At 37.5% G+C, this 23,225-nt stretch overlaps 1 protein-coding gene and 1 pseudogene across 1 annotated transcript; one reads left to right on the top strand and one right to left on the bottom strand.

Moving 5' to 3' along the window:
• The first annotated feature begins 8,765 nt into the window (after nucleotides 1–8,765).
• LOC148199425 (uncharacterized) lies at nucleotides 8,766–9,570 on the top strand. The gene is made up of 3 exons (XM_088114714.1): nucleotides 8,766–8,825; nucleotides 8,921–9,055; nucleotides 9,145–9,570. The coding sequence occupies exons 1-3, from the start codon at nucleotides 8,766–8,768 to the stop codon at nucleotides 9,568–9,570; spliced, it is 621 nt and encodes a 206-aa protein (XP_087970840.1).
• A 926-nt stretch (nucleotides 9,571–10,496) lies between these two features.
• On the bottom strand, nucleotides 10,497–14,978 carry LOC148199424 (protein FAR1-RELATED SEQUENCE 5-like; annotated as a pseudogene).
• Between the last annotated feature and the right edge of the window lie 8,247 nt (nucleotides 14,979–23,225).

The raw sequence follows: 23,225 nt of genomic DNA, 5'->3' as shown, positions 1-23,225 counted from the left end.
AATGACCAACCCTGAATTTATGAAATGTAATCAAATGGAAATTTTTATATTCGGCATTGTAAAATGTGTTGTGATATGTATAATTCCGAAGATTTTGTAAAAATTACTATTTTGGATTTTATATATATATTTATTTTAGATTATATAATTTGTAATGTAAAATTTTATATTCCGAATTGTATAACTTTGAATGGATTTTAAAATTCACATCTCTATAATCCAAAATACAAATTTTATATTTTGAGATTGTAAACTCTAAAATATATTATAAAATTTATATTTAGGAATTCTAATTTTACATTCTAGATTGAAGCGTTTAAAACATAAAAATATAATATTTTTTATTTCTGAATTGTATAATTTGAAAGATTTATGGATTGTACAATTAAAATTTAAATTGAAAAAAAAACACTACTGTTATTTATTTTATGGTATAATTGGTATTTTAAAATTATGAGAAGCAGCGAGAAAATACGGGGTGCAGAAAACAGTAGCCATTTTCAGAATATTTTGTGTGTTAGAAATCAAGCATGCTGGACACTTTTAAAAAATGGAAATGGTTGAAAAACCTGTTGATGGTCCTATTTGAATTGATTTTATGGGATAGAAAATGACAGATGTTAGACATTGGAAAACAAGAAAATGATTTAGGAAAATGATACTTGAACAACCTCTTTTGACAACATTTAGACACGGGACACGTGTCTAAATGTGAGTGGTCCACGTGAAAAATGAAAAACCAAATGAAATCTGACGTGGAAAGGGGGCGGGCAGGGTTTTGAAGTTGGCGTTTCAAATTTCAAATTCATTTGGAAGATTGTAGAGAGAGAAGCGCGAACGTTGAGAGGGAGACTGTGACCTAGAGAGAGAGGCCGAGAGAGTTGGAGAAAGGGAGTTCGAGAGAGAGAGGTCCGACCGAGTGCTTGCCGGAGTGCCACCGGACAACGTTGAAGGCCGTGTCGGAGCTATTCAACCCCTCCAGCCGGTTCCGATTCACGGCCGCCGCAGCTCCGACGTTGGCCAACGAAGCGAAGACGGCATCGTCTTCCGTCCAGTCCGGCCCAGCGAACTAGGGGCGCGTTCAAGGTCTCGCTTCGTCCCACCTGCTTCCGTCCCTGTCCCGGAGTGCCGCCGGAGCATCGCCGGAGTGTCGCCGGAGTGTGGACTGTTCGGTGGACCAAAAAGAGGGGTTTTCCGGGTTGTCAGTCCCACCCACACCTTTTTCTTCGTCTGTGTTCCAACCGCCACACCTCGTGTTCACTCAAGGTTCGTTTTTTTTTTTATTTCAGTGGAATGAAGGTTTAATACATGCATGATGTTGTTTGTGGATGGTTTTGGTTATGTATGAAATGTCTCCCAAGTGGATTTTGTTGTGTTACTGATTTGTATAGATGTTGTTTGGTTAATCTTACATTGTTGTTGTAATTTTGTTGGATTGGTAGTCATGGACCTAGTTGCCTTGCTGTGAAAAAAAAACAAGCCACCTCAAAATGAGAGTGGTGAACCTAATTGGCCTTGCTGTGAAAAAACTTGAACCCAATTACCCACTTCATTCGGCTTTGTTACCAGTTATGTTGGTGAACCCAGGGTCCTAGAAAATGTATTTTTATGTGACACGAATTTGTTAATAAAATGTTAAGAAATTGTTCCCAGATTACTTAAAAGTAGCTGAAACGAGGGAAAACAAACAAGGCACCCCAAAATGAGAGTGGTGGACGTAGTTGGCCTTGCTGTGCAAAAACTGGAACCCAGGTACCCACTTATTTTGCCTAAGGTACCAGTTCTGTTCCTGTACCATGAGTGTTAGAAAATGTATTTTTATGTGGCACGAATTTGTTAAAAAAATGTTAAGAAATTGTTCCCAGATTACTTAGAAGTAGATCAAATGAGGGAAAATAAACAAGCCACCCCAAAATTAGTGTGGTGGTCGTAGTTGGCCTCGGTGTGCTAAAACTTGAACCCAGGTACCAAGTTAATTTGCCTTAGGTACCAGTTCTGTTCCTGTACCACGAGTCTTACAAAATGTATTTTTATGTGGCACGAATGATATGAATTAATAAATTACTATTATTTTTTTGTTCTCTTTTTGGTTGTCTTTTAACAAATGCTCACAATGTTTGTTATCATTTCCATTTTGTTCTTTTACTTGATTGTATTGGTGTAATGTAATTTCACTTTTTGTGTTGGTGTAGTGTGATGGAGGAACTTGGTGAACAAAGTAAAGGACGTGATAGAAGGAAGAAGGTACGTAGGATTGTATTTGATTTCCATAGATTTGTTGTTTGACTGTATTTAATTAGTAAGCATGACTTCGTATGCAGTTAGTGTTTAGACACTACTGCAAAACCAAGATGATAGGTCTTTTGAACGAACGGTTGACTATTGAGCAGAAGGGTTACATTGAGAAGAGTGTTTTTGGTTGGTTGTTATACTTGCCAAGTTGTATTAAGATAGGTAGGAATTTGTTATCTAAGTTATGTGGTCAATGGGTAGATAACATGAGTGGGTTTTATTTTGGGGGCAAAGTTATTAAGTTTACTGAATTTGATGTCTGTCTGTCGTTAGGGTTGCCTATTGTTGGTGAAGTGATAGATTTAAATAAAGTTGGGTATCGTAGTGTTTGTAGGGAGTACTTCCTTGAGGGGAAAGTAGATGTGAGCATGGTATATGACTTTTTGTTAGAGGAACATGAAAATTTTCCAATAGAACATTTTTGTAGCTTGTATATATTGGTAGGGATATCAGAGTTCTTGCTTCCGAATCGAAGTGGAGTAGTATTTCCAATTATTTTTGACCTTGTTTGGGAGTTGGGGTTTGTGGCTCACTACAAGAAATGCGTTAATTACCGAAGGCCTTTAGACCGTCGGTAAATAACGTTTTCCGAAGGCTTGTGAGCCGTCGGTAATGTGTTCGATTAATTAGGGCCAAAAATAAGATATTCCCATTCTCAAATTCATTTCGCACCAAAGTAATAATCTTCGTCTCCTCTCAAAGCTGGCCACGAAAACCCCCTTCCCCCTTTGCTCGAAACCCTTCGCCCACAAAACCCTTGTCCTTTGCATCAATCCTAAGCACGAAACCTTGGAGGAGTGATTTGCAGTCATCCCTGTCCCAGCTGCCAGTGTGGTTTTGGGCTGTATATCGCAACGTGGTGGGTTGGGAGGCTCTATTGGAGTTCAATCATGAAGAGAGGGTTAGAAATAGACTAATGCAAGTGATTGTAGAAACTAAAGAGTAAAGAAAGGTGCAAGTGCAAGCTAGGAAGCATTTCGGGTTGAGTGCGAGACGGGTGAGGTTACGGAGTTTGGAGGAAACATTTTGCGGAGAGGGCAAACACATTTTCCAGGTATGGAGAGCTCTTAATTTCTTGTTTGGATTAAACGTAATGGATGAAATCTGGTTTGAGTTGGACGAAACTAAAAATCAAATTTGTATCTTTTGAGTTTAGAATATTGTATGATGGCTGGTGATTATTGAATTTAGTTATACTCTTAGTTATTGTGCTGATAAGATTAAATGTAACCAAGTAGTGCAAATGTTGTAGTTGCAAGGGATATTTAGGAAATAAAGATGCAGAGAAGTTTTTGTAATATGGTCATGAGCATGTGATTTTGAGGACTAAGTTAATATGTAGGAATGTTAAATACTGATGCATGAATGTATCATATTTGGGTAATGGGGTTAAAGCTATTTGTTAATTTGTTTGGACTATTTAATAAGAGAATGAAAGTTTATTTTGAGATACTTAACTGCTATTAAGATCAATTCAAAAATAAATCTATAAAAATCATTCAAAAACAGAGGTAAAATCCATTTAAACAAATTTTGAATGACTAAAGAAAGCTATAAATCAACTTAAAAATTAAAATCTTCAAGAATTCAATACTCAAAACCTACCAAAGCACTCTAAAACTAGGCTAAACAAGGTAAAAGTAAGAACTAAACTAAAACAGAAACAAACTTGTAAAGAAACTTCCTAATAAAGTCTTAAATGTCTAAAGAAAACTAAGAGCACTTCAAAAGTCACTAATTCTAAGAGATTCTAAAACTCACTAAAGAAAGCCTAAAAGTACACTCAAACTAGTATAGAAATGAGGACTACACTAATTGCAGTGCAGTAAAATGCACTACAGCTTTGTAAACAAGTTTTAAATGTTAAAAGCAAGTTAAGAAACAACCTAAAACCTACCTCTCTACAAAAACTCAAAAATTGACTATTGAGAACCTAAAACTATGCTAGAAATCTCAAATCATGAAAAATTCTCTAAACTAACAGATGAAGTTGTAATGTAACTATCTAAACATGTTTTAAATGGTACAAGACTATTGAAAACTATGGTAACTAATGAAAATAGGAAAGAAATCAAAATCTGCTTATGAAAATCGGAAAGATGCACTAGAAAGGTCAAAAGTTGCAAATTGCACTAAAGTAACCTAAGAATGTGCAATGTTCTTATCCTAACAAGAGTAAAGTAGTCAAATGAAGCTAAGAAAGATGTCAAATTGTATCAAGTAGCTAAATATCAAAATTTGGCTACTTAAAACCTAAAAAGTGTACTAAATAGGTGAAAAAATGGGAATTCACCTAAAGTAACCTAAGAATGTACAATCTTCATATCCTAACAACTTTAAAGTACTTAAATGAAACTAAGAAACATGTCAATTTCAAAGTAGTACACAAATCTCAAAATTAAAGTACTTAAAACCTAAAAAGTGTTGTAAATAGGTGACAATTTCGAAATTGACCTAAACTAACCTAACAATGTGTAATGTTCTTAGTCTAACAAGCTTAAAGAACTTAAATGAAGCTAAGAAAGATGTCAAATTGTATGAAGTAGCTAAATATCAAAATTTGGGTACTTAAAACCTAAAATTTGTACTAAAAAGGTGAGAAATTAGGAATTCACCTATGGTAACCTAAGAATGTGTATTCTACACATCCTAACAAGTATAAAGTTGTGAAATGAAGCTAGGAAAATACTCAAAAGCAATAAACTACCTAAAACTCAAAGTTTGAGTAGTTAGAACCCAAAAAAGTGTACTAAAAGGGTGAGAAAATGGTAATTCACCTAAAGTAGACTAAGAATAACTAATGTTAATATTCTAACAAGTCTAAAGTAATGAAATGACACTAGGAAACTACTCAAAAGCAAACAAGTACCTAAAACTGAAATTTTGAGTAGTTAGAACCTAAAAAAGTCTACTAAAAAGGTGAGAAATTTGCAATTCACCTAAAGTAGACTAATTTTAACTAATGTTAATATCCTAATAAGTCTAAATTAGTCAAGTGAAGATAGGAAACTACTCAAAAGCAAACAAGTACCTAAAACTCAAAGTTTGAGTAGTTTCAACCTAAAAAGTTCACTTAAAAGGTGACAAATTGCCAATTCACCAAAAGTAGAGTAATTTTAAGTAATGTTAACATCCTAACAAGTCTAAAGTAGTGAAATGATGGTAGGAAAGTGGTCATAAGCAAAAAATTCCCTAAAACTCAAAATGACACTACTTAAAACCTTAAAAAATGTAGTAAAAAGTACCTAATTGAGTCATTACAGGTCAAATTTCGTTCTGCTATGATTTTGTGATATTTGGAAGTTTAAACAAGTCCAAATTGATGTATTAAAGCTGTTAGAACCATTGATATGAAGTTAGAATGACCTATATGCAATTTAGTATGTCAAACCATCATATTTGAGCCATTTTTGGAACTTGCAAAGTGAATCTGAGTTGCATTTCTGTTTTATGCATAATTAGAGTTCAAATAAGTGTATTTTGATGACTTAAAACTGTTAAAATGATTAGAAAAGTGTTAGAATGGCTTAGGCACAAAATCACTTTCAAAACCACCAATTTTAAGTCAATTTTGGGAAGTAGAAAGGTGATTTTGAGTAGCAGTTTGGTTTTGAGTTAAATTTGAGTTCTAACAAGTTTCAATTCACCAAACAAAGTTGTTGAATTGGTGAAAAGCAAAGAATAACCTAAAACTCAAAGTTTGAGTATTTAGATTATAAAAAGTGTACTTATAAGGTGAGAAATTGTCAATTCACCTAATATAGTCAACATCCTAACAAGTATAAAGTAGTGAAATGAACCTAAGAAACTAGTCAAAAGCAAAGGATTAGGTAAAACTCAAAGTTTGAGTTGTTAGAACCTAAACAAGTGGTTCCAAGTTGGTGAAATGCTGTTGAAAATCAAGCCAAATTGCTACTTTTAGAGCTACTTCTTTGTCCAATTCAGCAACCCTTCCATTACCTAGTATGCTACCCCCTTGGAGCAAGAATTCTGGACCTTGGACGCCTCACCAAAACGTCACAACACCCCACCACACACTAAACCAGTCACAGCAAAAATCTACACTGCACCAGATTTTAATTTCAAGTAACAGACTTTGTAGCACAATTTGAAGGCCAAACAAGTGGATTTCAAATGATTTTAAGCCTTGAATCAATAGAGGGACACAAAAGGAACCTAGGAGAGGCACTAGATCAGATTAAGCACGCAAGAAAAGTAAAAAACGAAGAGCCAAAAGTAGTGCAGTAAGGTGTTTGATAAAAATGCAACTGTTTGATGAAAGTCTCCAAAGAAGTGCAGATTTTGTGATTTTCGGTTTTTGGGGTTCAAAACTGGATTGCTTGGTTTTCAAATGATTTTTATGATTGGATTATACTTTTTTGATCATATAATTCCATTTTCAAACATGTAACCAACTCTTGCCAACCCATAATTGAAATTTAAAGAATGTACAAAATTAAACACACTAAAAATGAAAACTGCACCAGAAAAATGGTTTTAAAAGTGTGCTTTCAAATCCAAAAATGAGTGGCAATGTTTCTAAAGCTCAAGTGATGATTCAAGCAACTTTATATCATCAATTTAAAGGTGTTTAAACATTGAAACAACAAGGAATCACACTACACTCAAAAATCACTAATTCACTTCCAAATTTAAGCAAAATTGATGGTTTAGGAAGTGATTTTGCATGTAGGCTCAAATTTGACGAAATGAACAGTGCACACAGGTTTGAAATGGTAAAATAAACTTGTTCAAACATTCACAATGGACAGAAACAACCAGATGCTTCAAATCACACTTGCTATAGCCAATTATGCAGCATTTTAAACCCAAAATTAGCACTAGAATTGAAAACACACACTGGAATCAAACTGTACAGCATAAACAAAGCTAAAGGAAGTCCTAATTCACCAGATCTAGGTACAAAATCTTAGCTAGGAGATTTTAAATGGCCTAAGACACAACAAAATTCTGATGCAGTTTTGGTGACATTTTCATACATATTTGTCTATAGTAACTATGATTTGTTGAATCTTGCTGTGTTTGTGCATATACAATGTTTGAGCAAGTTTATTTTGCCATTTTAAAGTTGTGTGCACTGTTGAAATGATCATTTTTATGCCTATATGTAGAATCATGTCTTAAACCATCAAAATTGGCTTTAAAATGGAAGTGAACCAGTGAATTCACATTACAATCTGTTTTCAAACTGTTTGAGTGTTTAAATATCTTTAAAATGATGATAAAATTCTGCATTGCTGCATTGCTGCATTGCTGTATTGCTGTATTGCTGTAAAATTCTGCATTGCTATAAAATTCTGCATAAAATTCTGCATTGCTGTATTGCTGTAAATTCTGCATAAAATCTTTGCTGTTTTGGTGTAAAATTCTGCAAAAATAGCTTACTATTTTGCTGTATAACCTGCATAAAAATCTGGTTGTTTTGATGGTATATTCTGCATAAAAATCCTTGGCTATTTGACCATGTGGGAAGAGCATGCATGTGGAAGGATTTCTTATTTTATTTCTGTAAGGTGTGGGTGATGTGTTTCAATAGAAGAGCCACAGTGTGGTGGTGATGTGAAGAAAACAGAAGAAGAATAGACAAGAGTGTGTGGTTGTGAAACTGTAGAGTAATGGTGTGTGAATAAAAAGAGAAAGGAGATAGAAGAGGTTATGGCAGCTGTAAGTGCTAACTTTAGTTCAAAAATATACAATCTGTGAGTTTTTTTTATTCATGTCATCCATAATGAATTTCCTACCATTCTAGCTCTGCATTATTGAACTTGATCATTCTTGACTATTGAGGTTGAATTTTAATTATTTGTTATGATTGGTGTTTTTGCTTCTGGTTCAAACATTCCTGTAGACATAGTGAGGGCAACACGTGAATGTAAACAAGGTATAACAACAACCCAACCTTTTAACATTTAAGTACAGCCAATTTCATTACACCAATTCATGATGTAAGAAGGTAATATACCTATGTTGATGTTGGTTTTAGTTCTCTTCAAGTTGCAGTAGTAAAATACATAATCCAGATTGAGGTTTATATCTCTTAATTTTATTGTATAATATCTCTTAATTTACAATCATATGTTTAACACTCTAGCATCACATTCTGCAGCAGCCCAACGCCCTGTTTTTTTTTTCGCCCTTCAGAAATTACCGAAGGCTTTTGGCCCTCGGTAATTACCGAAGGCTTTTGGCCCTCGGTAATTACCGAAGGCTTTTGGCCCTCGGTAATTACCGAAGGGCGAAAGCCCTCGGTAAATGTTAGCGACAAGGGATTTACCGAGGGCTTTTTGGCCGTCGATAAGCCTTGGGTAATTACCTTTTACCGACGGTTTTGGGCTGTTTCCGAGGGCTTCTGGCCTTCGGTAATGCCCTTCTTTTTTGTAGTGGCTAAGTACAATTGGGGCAGTTTAGTTTTTCAGTACTTTGTTGAAAGTGTGTGTAGTGCTTCAACAACAATGAAGAATGAAACAAGCAAAAGTCATATTCATGTTCAAGGATGTGCTTACCTGTTGCAGGTACATGTTTGTTATGTAATTGTTAGTGAAAGACAATGATTCGTTATTGTTTTCATAATTTTTATTGTCATACTTGATGGATTAAAAATTTGCAGGTATGGTTTTGTCACCATTTTGTGACATCGAAGTCCATTTACAGTACACGGGTAACAAAATTCCCAAGGTTGTTGAACTGGATTGATATGAATATTGGGGATAAGTTTATCAAAACTGCTTTGGCAAAGGGATCGGTGAGTAGTTGTTGATTAGACGAATGTGTTGGTGCAAAGTAATTTTTCATTTTGTTATTATGAAATAAAAATTGTTAATGACATTGCAGGTTGTTATTGATGTTGGTGTGTCCAAAGAGGAGCTTTGTTATGGTATGGTCAAAGACGCTTGTGAGAAATTTGGTATTCCATTTAAGAAGCAAAATACAGGAGATAAGGAAAAATTAATTTTTGTTGTACAAGAACAAACACGGGTAATTGCGGACATGCAAAATAGTATTAACAATTTAAGAAAGTTGGTTGAAGCAAAAAATGAAGATAAGAATGAAGATTTTGTGGAAGAACCGTTGTGGGGAAGTGAAGATGGTTGTCAAAGTACACCGGTTCAACATGAGCAGCAAACCCCGGTGGTTGAAGGTGGTTTTGAAATGCAACAAAGCACAATGTATGATCGTATGAAAGCGCAACCCCGAATACGGCTTAAGAGTGTCGTAAAAAGAAGTCCTTATATTGCAGGTGTTAGAAGAAAAAAGTGAGTACCTCACTAAGTTCTATTACATTACGAATTTAAGTTTTAGATAATGTTATCATGTTTGAAATCCTGTTGAAATAGTTGTTTGAATTTTTAAAACATTGGAATCCTTTTTTGAATTGTCATGATTTGATTTTTGTTGTCTGTAATGGTTTATGACAGAACCAGGTAGTTCAAATCAAGTGGGATGAACATGAAATGCAGTTTGTATGGTATTGATGGGGAATTTGAGGCATGACAATGGAGTTTTTGGTCATGGTTGTCGATAGAAATTAGGTTTTGAAATTGATTATTATTTTTGTTACACTGGAAATCATAACAAACAAATTAAATCGAAATATATTGTTGGTCATAGACCATCATTGTTGAAACTGAACATTACAAATTGATTAAGTCGATGTTGAAGTCAGGTAACCGTGGTGAGCAAAAGTAATAACATTAGTCCCCACTTAATTGAACGGTGATCCCATTTGTGTTTTGTTAGGTGCATTTGTTGTTTTGTAACATAATTTTGGGACTTAGGTTGTGTTATTTATTGATAATTTAGCACGCTTATTAAAATATAATAATTTTCAACATCATGGTGAATATTACAAGTTGAAACCGTTTATGAAATAAGTAGTGCACCCTAGTGTGCATAAGTTATAAAGTAAGTGCCCAATTATATTAACTACGATCCCACACGTTATTTTTTGATTGTGTATTATCATCATTTTTTTTTAAATTGACAAGAGTAGATGAAAACCTTGATGTCGAACTAAGTCTACCTTATTGGACCATAAGAAATGAAGTTAAGTAAAAATTAACCAAGTTCAATTAGAACAATTGTATGAAGACCAACGTGGTTGACACAAAGAAGTAATAATTGGATTTTCATTAGAACATAAAAATTCAAAGACATTAACATGAATTCATAATGTAGATTATGGTTTAGACTAAGATTGGATGTATAACAGTACAGGGACATCCATTAATATGAACTTCAACTAAAATGTCATTTCCAAGATTGTTAACCTCAAAGACTAGGACGTCTCCCTCCTTCAACCCATATTCCGTGCAAAATTCCTTCCATCCTTTGCCAAACTTTGTTGAATTGCGAGTGACAGAAACCAAAACACTACACATGATGTCGTCCTTCTGTCCAAGGAGCATAACCTGTGTCAAGCCTTTGCTCCTGATAAGATTCCCAAATGCAATTTGCAAGTCCTGTGCAGTAACAGATGTGAAGTAATTGACATTGTGGAATTTATGAAAAGTATATTCGAAAAAGAAATTGTAGTTACCACGTACCAAATGACTTCCCTGTGATTGTGATTTTGTCAACTTCACTAGAGACAATGAGGTATCAGGATAATTGGTAGAATCATAAATGAAAGATTCCCTACTCTCTTGGGAACAAGCACCGAAATATATGGTGATATGAAAATTATTATTACCCACATACTCGAAGCTTATGTGGGAATCGTTCAACCTTTCAGGGTATATGTTTCTCATTTCACCCCAACCATTAGTTATTCTAGGATTGATGGTATCCATGTTATAAGTCACCACATGTGTGTGACCATTGTTGTCCACCAACGACCATGTGGGTCCTAATTCATTGTCAAAGGCCGCAGCAAAGTGCCTATCAACGTACCCAATGTCCTGAACAAGTTTTAACCAAGTATAAGGTCACTTTGATGACAAGAAATTAATTAAGAAGAACATGCTTACCGAATGAGAAAAGTGGATGGATCCAAATTTCCACAAGATTCTTAATGTTTGAGCGGAGGTTGAGGCAGCCATCACTTGAAAATGCAAAACCCAGATGTTTGGCTCTTTCCATTTAGCGAACCCTACAGCACAAATATATATACACAATGAAGAGTTTTGACGAAAAGTTTGAACACTGCACCATGAGACGTGTCCATTGAATTGGTAGACTAAATTAATACTTTCCTTACAAGAACGTTGAATGGCATTGGGAGAAGTATTGTGGTATTTGAATCCGTTCAACGGACCATTAAATGTGTTGAACCATTTCAACAACCATTTATTTCATAATAAATGAGTTGTAACTGTGGCAATCTTTTTGACGTGGTGGTTGGGGTACATTAAATGGAAAACAGAACACTAAAAACCACATTATGTGCACAGAAGTAAAAACCGACCGCTATTAACATTGAGACTGAACGGTATGAAAAAGGATATTAGGGAATAGTCGCTAAATATCGACCGTCCTAACAACGAACAAGACAAGCCCAACGTTAAAAGTCAAAAGTAAAGCACAAGTAAAACCCCATCATTGCAAGCAGAAACCGAACGGCCCTAAGAATGGGGCGAACGGTTGCTAAATAACGAGCGTCCTAACAACCAACAACACAAGCCGAACGTTAAAAGTAAAAAGTAAAGCACAAGTAAACACGGATCATTGGAAGCAGAAACCGAACGACCCTAAGAATGGGCCGAACGGTAACCATGGAGAACGAACGGCCTCATAACGAACGAAATAGATATGGACCAAAGTCGAACCGAATGGTTAAATCAACTTAAACAGTAAGGTAAAGGCCGAACGGCCGTACAGGTGACCAAACGGTATGAAAGTTAAGAACGAGCGCTCTCTAAACAACATTTCTGAAATCGTTCGCCAGTGACTTTGGCAGACCGTTCGTTGAGACTCGGTTTGTAGTGGTCGGCCTAAGTGCAAGCTTCAACTGAACAGTGGGTAGTGATTGACCACCCATTCGTTGACGCTCGTTTTGGAGGACGTTCGGTCCCCATGGTTACCGTTCCGCGAAGTCATCAGAAGACCCTTCGGTCATGACTCTCACATAGCTTCGTTGACCGTTCGGTATTCAACAGACGGTTTGGTATGAAACATACTTCAGTAACCATATTCATGAAAAAAAAATGTAACCAAGTTATAAATTTATGTTATTTATTTCAATGAAAGGACACATAATATTGAACAGCATACATACCCCAAAAAACAATTTTATACCCACAGTGCATGGGTTAAAGGTGTGTATAACTATTTGGTGAGAAGTCATCATTCTGAACAATGTATTCTCCGGATGTCAATAAAGACATGAATTCTGATTGGGTGACTTGAGATTCAAACATATCCTCAGTTGGAAGTTGCTGAACATTGTGGACCTGCGTTATGTCATGGTTACTTGTTTCCTGAAATAATAGTATTAGTTAAGGTTTAAATGAATAAAGTTGATTAGTAATAATACTACATAAAAACAAACGACATGTGTGTCTATTACTAACATTGGAATTCCTTGCATGTTTTGTTTTAGTAGCATGAGACTTTTTATTTTTTGTAATTTTTTCAACTGTTGATTGCATTCTTTTTGTCCTTGGTCGGCCTTTGCGTTTGACAGCTACAGGACTGCGCACAAGCAAGCCGTCAATTTGACAACTAGGTCCAACCTCTTCACTACAATGCAGACGTCCATCCATGTGAGATGCATCATCATTGACCAACGACAATGTCGTTGATGTACATACACCCAATTTTTTACCTATAGAGTTTAAATCCGAAAGCAACTTATAGGATGCAGTCTCAGAATCACAAGCAACCTCGGCGATGTCATAGAAACGCTTACACAAAGCTTGGTACCTTTGCATCTTAGGGTCTTCAATGTTATTGGTGTAAGATGCTTTAATGAGAGTATGTCTTCTACGGACGTTTTTGCTCCACCTACGCAAAACATATTTTGTTGGTACATTACGCATATCTTCCTGCCCTAGGACTAATAACGAATGTCGACACAAGATTCCTCTAAACTCAAATAGTTGGCAACTACAGTGAGTGTCGGTTGTCACAAGATGAAAGACTACTACATGAAATTTTGAACGACACTCACCCTCCCATATGAGGTCTTCTTTAACAGTGTACCTAGTTATAGTAGCTTCTTTTGTCATGTTTTTAATGAAGCAGTTCATGCGTGACCGAAATTCGTTTTGAACTTCTATAAATTTTGCCTGTGTGTACTCGGTTTGATATTGTCTTTCAATAAGAGATTGAGATCCACATGGTAGAGTCGTATTCATTGAAGAAAAATCGGCCTCAATTTCTTTTTGTGTCTTTTGTCGTAGGGCGTTATCGTACTGTTGCACAAATTGTTGAAGTGTTGTACTTGAATTTATGAATCCATCAAAGAATGCATTCATGCCCTCACTTCGTTGCGTAGTTGACATTCCCACCCAAAATTGATGTTTCATATAACAAGGAGCCCATCGTTGTCTATCTGCATACAATGAATTTAGCCAATCATTATTCTCTAACCCTTGACATGACATCAAATTTGCCCAGCCTAACTCAAACTCTTCATAAGTGACTGTGTCATACACAAGCCTCTTAAGTTCACTTTTGATTGCTTTATAGCATTTGTAGGCTTGCAACTTCTCAGGTATTTTTTTCATTATGTGCCACAAGCACCAACGGTGTTTTGTGTTTGGAAACACAACATTTATGGCATTCGACATTGCCTTACATTGGTCAGTGACGATACCTTGAGGAGCCTTGTTTGACATACATCTAAGCCAAGTTGAAAATAGCCATGTGAATGTGGTAGTGTCCTTTGCGGAAATCAAAGCACAACCAAGTAATATTGAATGACCATGATGATTAACCCCAACAAATGGTGCAAATGGCATGTCATATTTGTTTGTTAGGTAGGTTGTGTCAAAGGACACAACATCACCAAAATCTACACATGCTGCGCGACTTCGTGCATCGGCCCAAAAGACACTGCTTATTTGGTTCTCATCGTCCATTTCCATATCATAGAAAAAATCATTGTTTAATTCTCTCATTCTTGAAAAATACCTTAAAAGTGTTTGGCCATCACCTTCCTTACAAAGAGTTCTTCTGTGATGGCCAATGTAATTACGGGCATCACGTTCCACGAATTGTATATTTTCAAACCCACCGGCCTCATTAACCAAAGATATGAAACTTTTGTTAATGCGAACACCAGATTTATCATTGATATTAAGGGTGTGCTTCGCATGCATATTAATTCTTCGATTACCACGTATAAGGTTGGAGTTATTTGGACACATGTCATGGCTGTGTTCAATAACAACTGTTCTCACCTGTCATCTTCCTTCTTTCATAACAACAGTGATTCCAGCTGGACATTGATTTTTTTGACTTGGCTGGGTTTTCCATTCTGGAGCAATGGAAGATAGGTACTTCCCTTCCCTAGAGCAAACTAATTTAAGGAAGATTAAGTCGTTGTTCTTATTTCTCCTAGAAGTCCTTATCCGAACACCAAAACCACTCCTCACAGCATAGTCAGTGTAAAAACTTTTAACTTGTTCAATTGTATCAAACCACATATGAATTTTAGGGACAATATCATTCACATTCTGAATGGAATCGTTGTTCACCGCACAAGCTACTTCTTCAGACGCCATAATTTGTGACAAACACATTCAAACGCAACGCCTAGTCCAACATGACATGGACGTCAAAGGTTAATGAAAGCAATCATTAAAACATTACAAAAACATATTTGGTCTTCCGGGACCAATAAAGTTCATGCCCACACTTTGTCATAACCACAAATTTCTTGTATTTCCTACTTCCAAACATTATTGTAATAAAAGCCAATATTTTTCTTTGTTGAATAAACCAGAAAATAAGTCTATAATAGAAGGCATAACATTTGAAATCAGTAAAACATTAACTTACTAAGAGAAGGAACGTCCTTTCACAACCGCTTCAATAAATGGCCTTCAATAACCTACCAAGGTCGAACGTCCAAGCTCCTGGGGATTAAATGTTGTTCAATGTGTCACCAACTTGCTGGGATTAAATGCTCTTCAATGTCTTACCAACTTCATAGACGGAAGCTGTTGCTTTCGGCCATACCCTGTAATTGTTGAATGAGAAAAGGTGAGTAATGCAAACAAATTAATGACAAAAGGTGGGGTTTATTTGGCTTTTTAGTGCATTAAATGGAAGTTGTTGGATGGGCGGGAAACTCCAACGGCTGCAACGCCTAAACATTAATTGCATGACAAGCCAATTAAGGGTTTTAGGTGCACAAAGGTCATTTCAAAATAATTTAATATTATTATATCAGTATTCAATTGTTAAGTTATCCCTGCGTCAGAGGTGTTCAAAAAGTTTCAAGTGTAATTATGGCAATTTAAGTCAATATTATAATATTATATTCCTCTATATATTACAGCTTTCGATTTCCTATTGGCATAGCTCTTCAAAGTAGTTTGAACATCAGGTAGAGTTGCTTATCCTTTAACTACAACTTTTCTGTTTTATCGTTAGCCCATGCATAACCTAATTCGTTTTCAAGGATGCAGTTTCAAAGAATGGAGCCATGGGAGGGACTTGGTATAGACGACAGTGATCTCAAAGCATTCTTAAAAAAGTGCAACTCAACTGCAACGTTGATACCAGGACTTGCTGGAAATGTACAAGCGGCCATGCTAAACAGGCAAACAGATGAACCTAAGTCAACACAGGAATTTGTTAATGACATTGCAAAGGCAACATTTGATCGAGATTTTAAATCAAATCCTTGGATATGGGCTGAGAAGTTCATTAAACACCATGGTGAACTTTTTCATTATGAGTGGACACGGTTATAGTTTAAATGTTTAATGTTGACAATAACAATGGTATGTGTCAACACCCAATTTTGTCCGGGTTGAAAAAATGTGTTTTTATGGGTTTTTATTTTATTTTTATTTACCTTTTTGTTTTATTCTATTTTTATGTATTTAGTTTTTTTGCTTTTAATTTTTTCTATTTTATTTCTTATTTTCAATTTGTTTTAATAGTGTTAATTAATCAAAATAATTAAAAAAATTGAAAAATAAAATTAAAATTAAAAATAAAGTAAAAAATAAATAAAATAAAATTGGAAAAAGTAAAAAAATAGAAAAAAGGGAGAAAACGTGGGAAATGGGATAGGAGACGTGTCTCAGCAGAGGAGACCAGGTGGTTACAAGAGAATATTTTCAAGATTTTGGAGGGGGGGATTTGGTTGGATCGGAGAGAGAGAAAAAAAGGAAAAAGGGCACACGAGGACGATCATTGGGGAATCATCATTCAGACTCACCATTGGTACAGGCAGAGAAGACGAAAAGCTAGAGAAAGTCACCGGATACAGAGCGATAGCGGCGGCCATAACTACAGGTAAGTCTCTGTTTCACCTGTGCATCCACATTCATCATGTATGCTTACTGCATAAACTTCATGCACCCCTGTCTCGCCAGCCCATATACCATTGTCACAGAATGATCTATCCCACTCATGCTCATATGCACACTACACACTCATAGTTATCAATCAACATTAAACCAATCAGAAAACAATAAAAATTAAGGGAGGCAGAGGGGAAAAATGGTGCTGCGGGGGGCATTTGGCAGTTGAGAAAATACTCGAATGGGGAAGAAGAAGAGTGGCGTTGGTGGCACCGGTGAGGATTAGTGGCGCGAGGGCGTTAAGTCCCGGCGGCCTGTAGCTGTTGAGAAGGAATTTAGTGGCCGTGGAGGTGACTGAGGAGGTAGACGAAGATGGGCACGGGGAGCCTTATTGTGGCAGTGTTTGTGTTTGTCATGGATAGTAAAAGTGGATGTTAATGGGTGATGATGACACGAGTGGATCGGAGATGAAGACGGAGGAAAACCATCCCTGAGAATCGCTGGTTTTCGAAGAGAGAGAAGTGGAGACGATGGTGTTTTGGCTGACGGTGGTTCTGGTGGTGCGAAGGGGTCGCCGGCGAGGCCAAGGCGCGTTCTGTTTGAGGTGATGGTGGTCGGCCATGGCAGAGGTGGTGTTGAGTTCGGGGTGCAGAGCTTGGGATCTTGGGTCAGAGAATACGCGAGTTGGGGAATGAGGATGAACCTCCTGAACCCCTAGAAAATTCTAGGTTAGAAAGCTTTGGACTGGGCCAAGCCCAGAAATGGGTGTACGTCTGGTACATTGGGCCTCTTTTGGAGCGCTCGTTATTTGGCGTTCGTTCGCCATTTCCAAACAAACGAGCGCTCGTTATCCAAACGAGCGAACGCTCGTTATCCTTAAGCCTTTTGACCGTTCGTTCATTTCCCCACAAACGAACGCTCGTTATCCAAACAAACGAGCGCTCGTTATCCAAACGAGCGAACGCTCGTTACCTTAAGACTTTTTGACCGTTCGTTCAACATTCTCGCCAAATGAGCGAACGCTCGTTATCCTTAAGCCTTTTGACCGTTCGTTCATTTCCCCACAAACGAACGCTCGTTATCCAAACAAACGAGCGCTCGTTATCCAAACGAGCGAACGCTCGTTACCTTAAGCCTTTTTGACCGTTCGTTCAACATTCTCACCAAACGAGCGAACGATCGTTATCCTTAAGACTTTTTGACCGTTCGTTCAACATTCTCGCCAAATGAGCGAACGATCGTTATCCTTAAGCCTTTTGACCGTTCGTTCATTTCCCCACAAACGAACGCTCGTTATCCAAACGAGCGAACGCTCGCTACCTTAAGCCTTTTGACCGTTCGTTCAAATCTTCTCACCAACGAGCGCTCGTTATCCAAACGAGCGAACGCTCGCTACCTTAAGCCTTCTTGATCGTTCGTTCAAATTTTTTTCCCTGAAGAGCGCTCGTTATCCAAACGAACGAGCGTTCGTTTCCGAACCAATAAACGCTCGTTACTCAGCCTCAATTTCTCAACGTCCGTTCGTCATGCCTTCAACGAGCGTTCGTCATTGAGCCTTCGTTCTCAATGTCCGTTCGTCATATCTCTCGACGAACGCTCGTCATTCAGCTCACATTTCTAAACGTCCGTCCGTTATGTTCCCCAGTGGACGTTCGTCCTCTTCCCCAACGAACGTTCGTTCTTTACTTAACGAACGCTCGTTATTCTGAATCTCTTCCCAGCGTCCGTTCAGCCTCTCCAATTTCTTTTGTTTATTTATTTTTCTTTATTGTCTTATTTTATTTTGTTCTATTTATTTATTTTAGACATTTACTTATCTTAAAATATATATTTAATAATACAATATTGATAGTTTAAATAAAAATATTTTGAAAAGGTTTAAGCACACGTGCGACCGCTCGCGTAGGCCTTGTGCTGAAAATCTTTTCCTTTTCTTTTACGAAAGTTAAGAAATTTTAATAAAATATTTTGAAAAGGTTTAAGCACACGTGCGACCGCTCGCGTAGGCCTTGTGCTGAAAATCTTTTCCTTTTCTTTTACAAAAGTTAAGAAATTTTAATAAAAATATTTTGAAAAGGTTTAAGCACACGTGCGACCGCTCGCGTAGGCCTTGTGCTGAAAATCTTTTCCTTTTCTTTTACAAAAGTTAAAAAATTAAATAAAAATATTTTGAAAAGGTTTAAGCACACGTGCGACCGCTCGCGTAGGCCTTGTGCTGAAAATCTTTTCATTTTCTTTTACAAAAGTTAAAAAAATCAAACAAAAATATTTAAAGGTTTAAGCGCACGTGTGACCGCTCGCGTCGTCCTTGTGCTAGAAAACCTTTTCGTCTTTCTTATAAAAATTATTACCAAAATATTTAAAGGTTTAAGCGCACGTGTGACCGTTCGCGTCGTCCTTGTGCTAAAAACCTTTTCTTCTTCTTAAATAAAATTTCAAAAGTATGTTTTAAAGGTTGAACACTCGTGTGATCGCTCGCATCGTCCTAGTGTTCAATACCTTTCTCTCTTATGTAATATTAAACGAGGGTATGAGTGCTCGTGCGATCGTCCGCATCAGCCTAGCACTCAATACTCTTAAGTTTTCCTAAATAAGTAGATAACGGTATGAGTACTCGTGTGATCGTTCGCATCGTCCTAGTGCTTAATATCGTTATCTCTCTTTTAAAAAAATAATAATTAAAAATATTTAAATATCATTTTAAAGGTATGAATACTCGTGCGACCGTTCGCGTCGGCCTAGTACTCATTACCTTCTTTTTCTTGAAAATATTAAAAACATAAAATCTTCAAAAATTAAAAACATCTAGTTTCACACAACAAACAGTCTTTCAAGCTAGAACTACGTAACCCTGATTTCTCATTTTGAATGAGAATACGTAGGAGCAAGGTCAATCCTTGTCGGGCCCAAAAAACTAAAAAATCTATTTTGTTTATTTTTATTTTTATTTTAGGGATAGTTAAACATTTTGAAACCCACATCAAATTCGCGTATTTAGTTAAAGGTACTGCCTTAGGGCAGGCGTTGTGGGGTGCTAGCACCTTCCCCACGCGTAACCGACTCCCGAACCCAATCTTTGGTTTTCGTGGACCGTGCTTTATCGTTTTGAGGTTTTTCCATAGTTTTCCATAATAAACTATGGTGGCGACTCCAAATCTCTTTTTAAAACCCGTTTCTTTTTTGGATCGTCGTCCCGTCGCGATTCCGGTTGCGACAGATGGCGACTCCACTGGGGATTGTTAGAGAGTCAAGCCATTTAATTAAATGCGCGAATTTGATGTGGTTTTGCTTATGTGTTTTTCTTTCCCTTTTCTCTATTTGTGCTTGATATTTGGAATAACTGCAATAACTGTTGGATATTGAACCCTAGGGTAGACAATATGTTTATACATGCCTGGGAATTTTTCTGGTTGTTTTGCAGGTGAGGGTTTGGGTGTGCATAATTTACTCCCTTCACACACACACTTCTAGCATATCATGAGTGGGGCCCTATACCCGGGTCTGAGCGTAGCTTAGAATTAGAGGAGTTGTGTAGCGGTGCTACTCTGGGATGTACTTCCTGTTTGGCTATCGTGAGAACTCCAGCTAGAGTCTGTTCTCTTCATATGTGTTTTCACACCTAGTTGATTACTCGACTGTTGTGGAGATGCTATGAAGGGGGCCATAGCTCTAGTGACCTTTGACCTTTAGGTTCAGGGAATCATCCTTGTGAGATTGCATATACTTGACCTTGAACTCCAAGCAGTGAACCTTTGGTAGGACACGATGGGAGGAATATGTACTTCTGTAACCCTCACGCTGTTCATTTTTGTGATATTGCATTTCATACCATGCATGTGATTTGTTTCATCATGTTGTTTTATTATCATGCATCATATTCATACATCATTTAGTAACATGTTAAAAGGAAATCACAGGTACCTACTTGACTTCATACGAGATGGATGTTAACACAAGATCCGATGCTATACGACACACCGACTCTTCCGAGTTAAGAAAAAAGTATAGTCTAAGGACCCATGTTGGAAACTTGACCGGGCTGATAAACTTGGGCAAAAGGCTGAAGACTATAAAAAGAGAAATCTTTCAGAGAAGATATGGAAATTTGTTGAATTTAATGGAGGTTGAAGTACAAATACCCGCTATCACAGCCTTGGCACAATATTATGATTCTCCGCTTCGATGTTTCACATTTCAAGACTTTCAGTTGGCGCCAACCATAGAGGAGTTCGAGCATATCTTGGGTTTACCATTGGAGGGCACCACTCCCTATCAACATTTAGAGCATCATGCCTCTATACCCACTATTGCTACCATCATGAAATTACATCCCAAGGAGCTTGAAGACAGGATGATGATGAGGAATCAAGTGCATGGGTTATCACAGGGATATCTAGAGCAGTATTTACATCACCTGGCTGATAAAGAGGATTGGGAAACTTTCATGGATGTATTAGCCCTCACCATATATGGCATTGTCTTGTTTCCCAAAATAGAAGAATTCGTGGATTATTCTGCGATAGACGTCTTCGTGGCGAGTAAAACTAGATCAGAGAATCCTGTAACAGCAGTTCTTGCGGATGTTTATGGGACTTTGAGTTTTTGCCATGAGAGAAAGGGAAAGAAGATTCTTTGTTGCTTACCGGCGTTGTATACATGGATGACAACTCGCGTGTTTAAGGAGATGTTCGACGTCAAGAGTCTATCGGAGACTTTGTCACACCAAGGGCTTAAAGGTAAAGGAGGAAATGATTGGGCTCGATTCCTTGCTGGCTTGAGTGAAAGAAGTATAAAATGGCGCCTTCCTTGGCTCAGAAATAAACTGGCTATCCAGCATTGTGGTAGTTTTCCTAACGTGCCTCTCATAGGTGCCCGGTACTGTATTAATTACAACCCCCTTTTGGTGCAAAGACAATTTGGGCATCCCATGAAAGGGGCACCTTCATCAGATTACCTTGCTACCCTATTCATTTATTACGAAGACGGGCATTTCATCGAACTGTTAAGAAAGGTTAAAAGCGCCTGGGAAAACGTTGTTCAAGCAGAGAAGGACTTAAGGGATGGAGTAGTGGATAGCAGGGTTAGTTATCACACCTGGATTCTGGAGAGAGTGAAAGTAGTCAAGCTACCTTTCAAGCCAATCAAGGATCAATCAGCTAGTGAAGGACCATCCCAAGCTCCAGAAAGTGAAGAGGTGCAACAATTAAGAGCTGAGATGGAGAAATTGAAAATAAGGAATGCTAGGTTGGAAAACGAATTACAAAGGGCGCGTAATGATCTTGTGGATATGAAAAATGATAATGAAGAAAAGTCGCGGGCTTATGAAAACCTTGTCAAAAGCCAGAAGGCTGAGAGGGACTATACATTTCGAGTGAAACAGGATCTAGCGGCCGCGAGTAAGGAATTATCCATGAGGGTAACTGAGAAGAAGGTGGCTTTAGAAGAGGGAAAGGAGTGGAAGCACCTCTACGAAGAAGCCAAAAGAGATAAGCGAGAAGCCCTGAAGAGATTAAGAGAAGCGCAGATTCAGATAGAAAAAGCGGGGCATGAAATGAAAGAGATGGCCATGTCGTTTGAGGCGGATATGAATCGGGAGCGTTGGAAGCTAATGGAAGCAGAAAAAGAACATCAAACTCTGATAAGACAAATGGAGGAATATATCGAAGAACAGGAGGAGCGATGGAGGTCGATAGAATTTGAAGAAAGGCATCAGGCCTTGATAAAGCAAATGGAAGAGCACATCGCAGAGCAAGAAATGGCTGTAAAGCGCTGGAAGGAAAGATTCTCTCAGTTAGCTGCTTTGGCAAACGGGGCAATTGAAGACATCCCCAGGATGGTGTCGAATGCTGAAGCAAGCACTCATTTTTGTAATTCACCAGCGGAAATAGAATTGTTTATTAATCATTGTAAATGGTTGGTGGGAGAGATGAAATCTTTCATTGCCCGGGCGCGGGATTGATGTACATCAGAATTATGTGTTTTGTTCCTTAGACGATGTAATGGATCAAATTTTCTTGAGATGAAAGATGGGGGATGTTTGTTTGGTATCGGCTTGTGTTAATTTTCCATCAGTATTGTCATCGTTATCCTGTGATTTCCACTTATCATTAGCATGCATCATGTTTTCTTTCTGCATTTTTCATCCTTATCTAATTTAATTTAATAAAAAAATAAGAACAGTACAAGTGAGAGAACAACGGCAAGTTTTCCAAGACATCCGTACAGGACCAGAGCTAATTCGAAGGTCATGGAGAATTAGGAGCAGTCACACGAATCTATTAAGGCCGATGTCAGCCAGTTGAAGGATCAAATGGCCCAGATTTTGGCGGCTCTCGAGGCCCTGAAGACTACGGGAGGGGCGACGTCTGCGCAAGTTGAGGGAAGTGCTCAATATTACCCTCCGATGTTCAATGCTGGGAGCCAATCTGTTTCGTTCCCAATGTATGGATAACCCCCAGGTTATACCCCACCTGTGGGAGAATACACAGAAGG

The sequence above is a fragment of the Vigna umbellata genome, chromosome 4, assembly GCF_029865625.1.
Source record: "Vigna umbellata cultivar VRB3 chromosome 4, Vumbellata_1.0, whole genome shotgun sequence".
NCBI classification, from domain to species: Eukaryota; Viridiplantae; Streptophyta; class Magnoliopsida; order Fabales; family Fabaceae; genus Vigna; species Vigna umbellata.
Note: the sequence above shows the minus strand (reverse complement) of the source record. Positions and strands in the feature narration are given on the sequence as shown.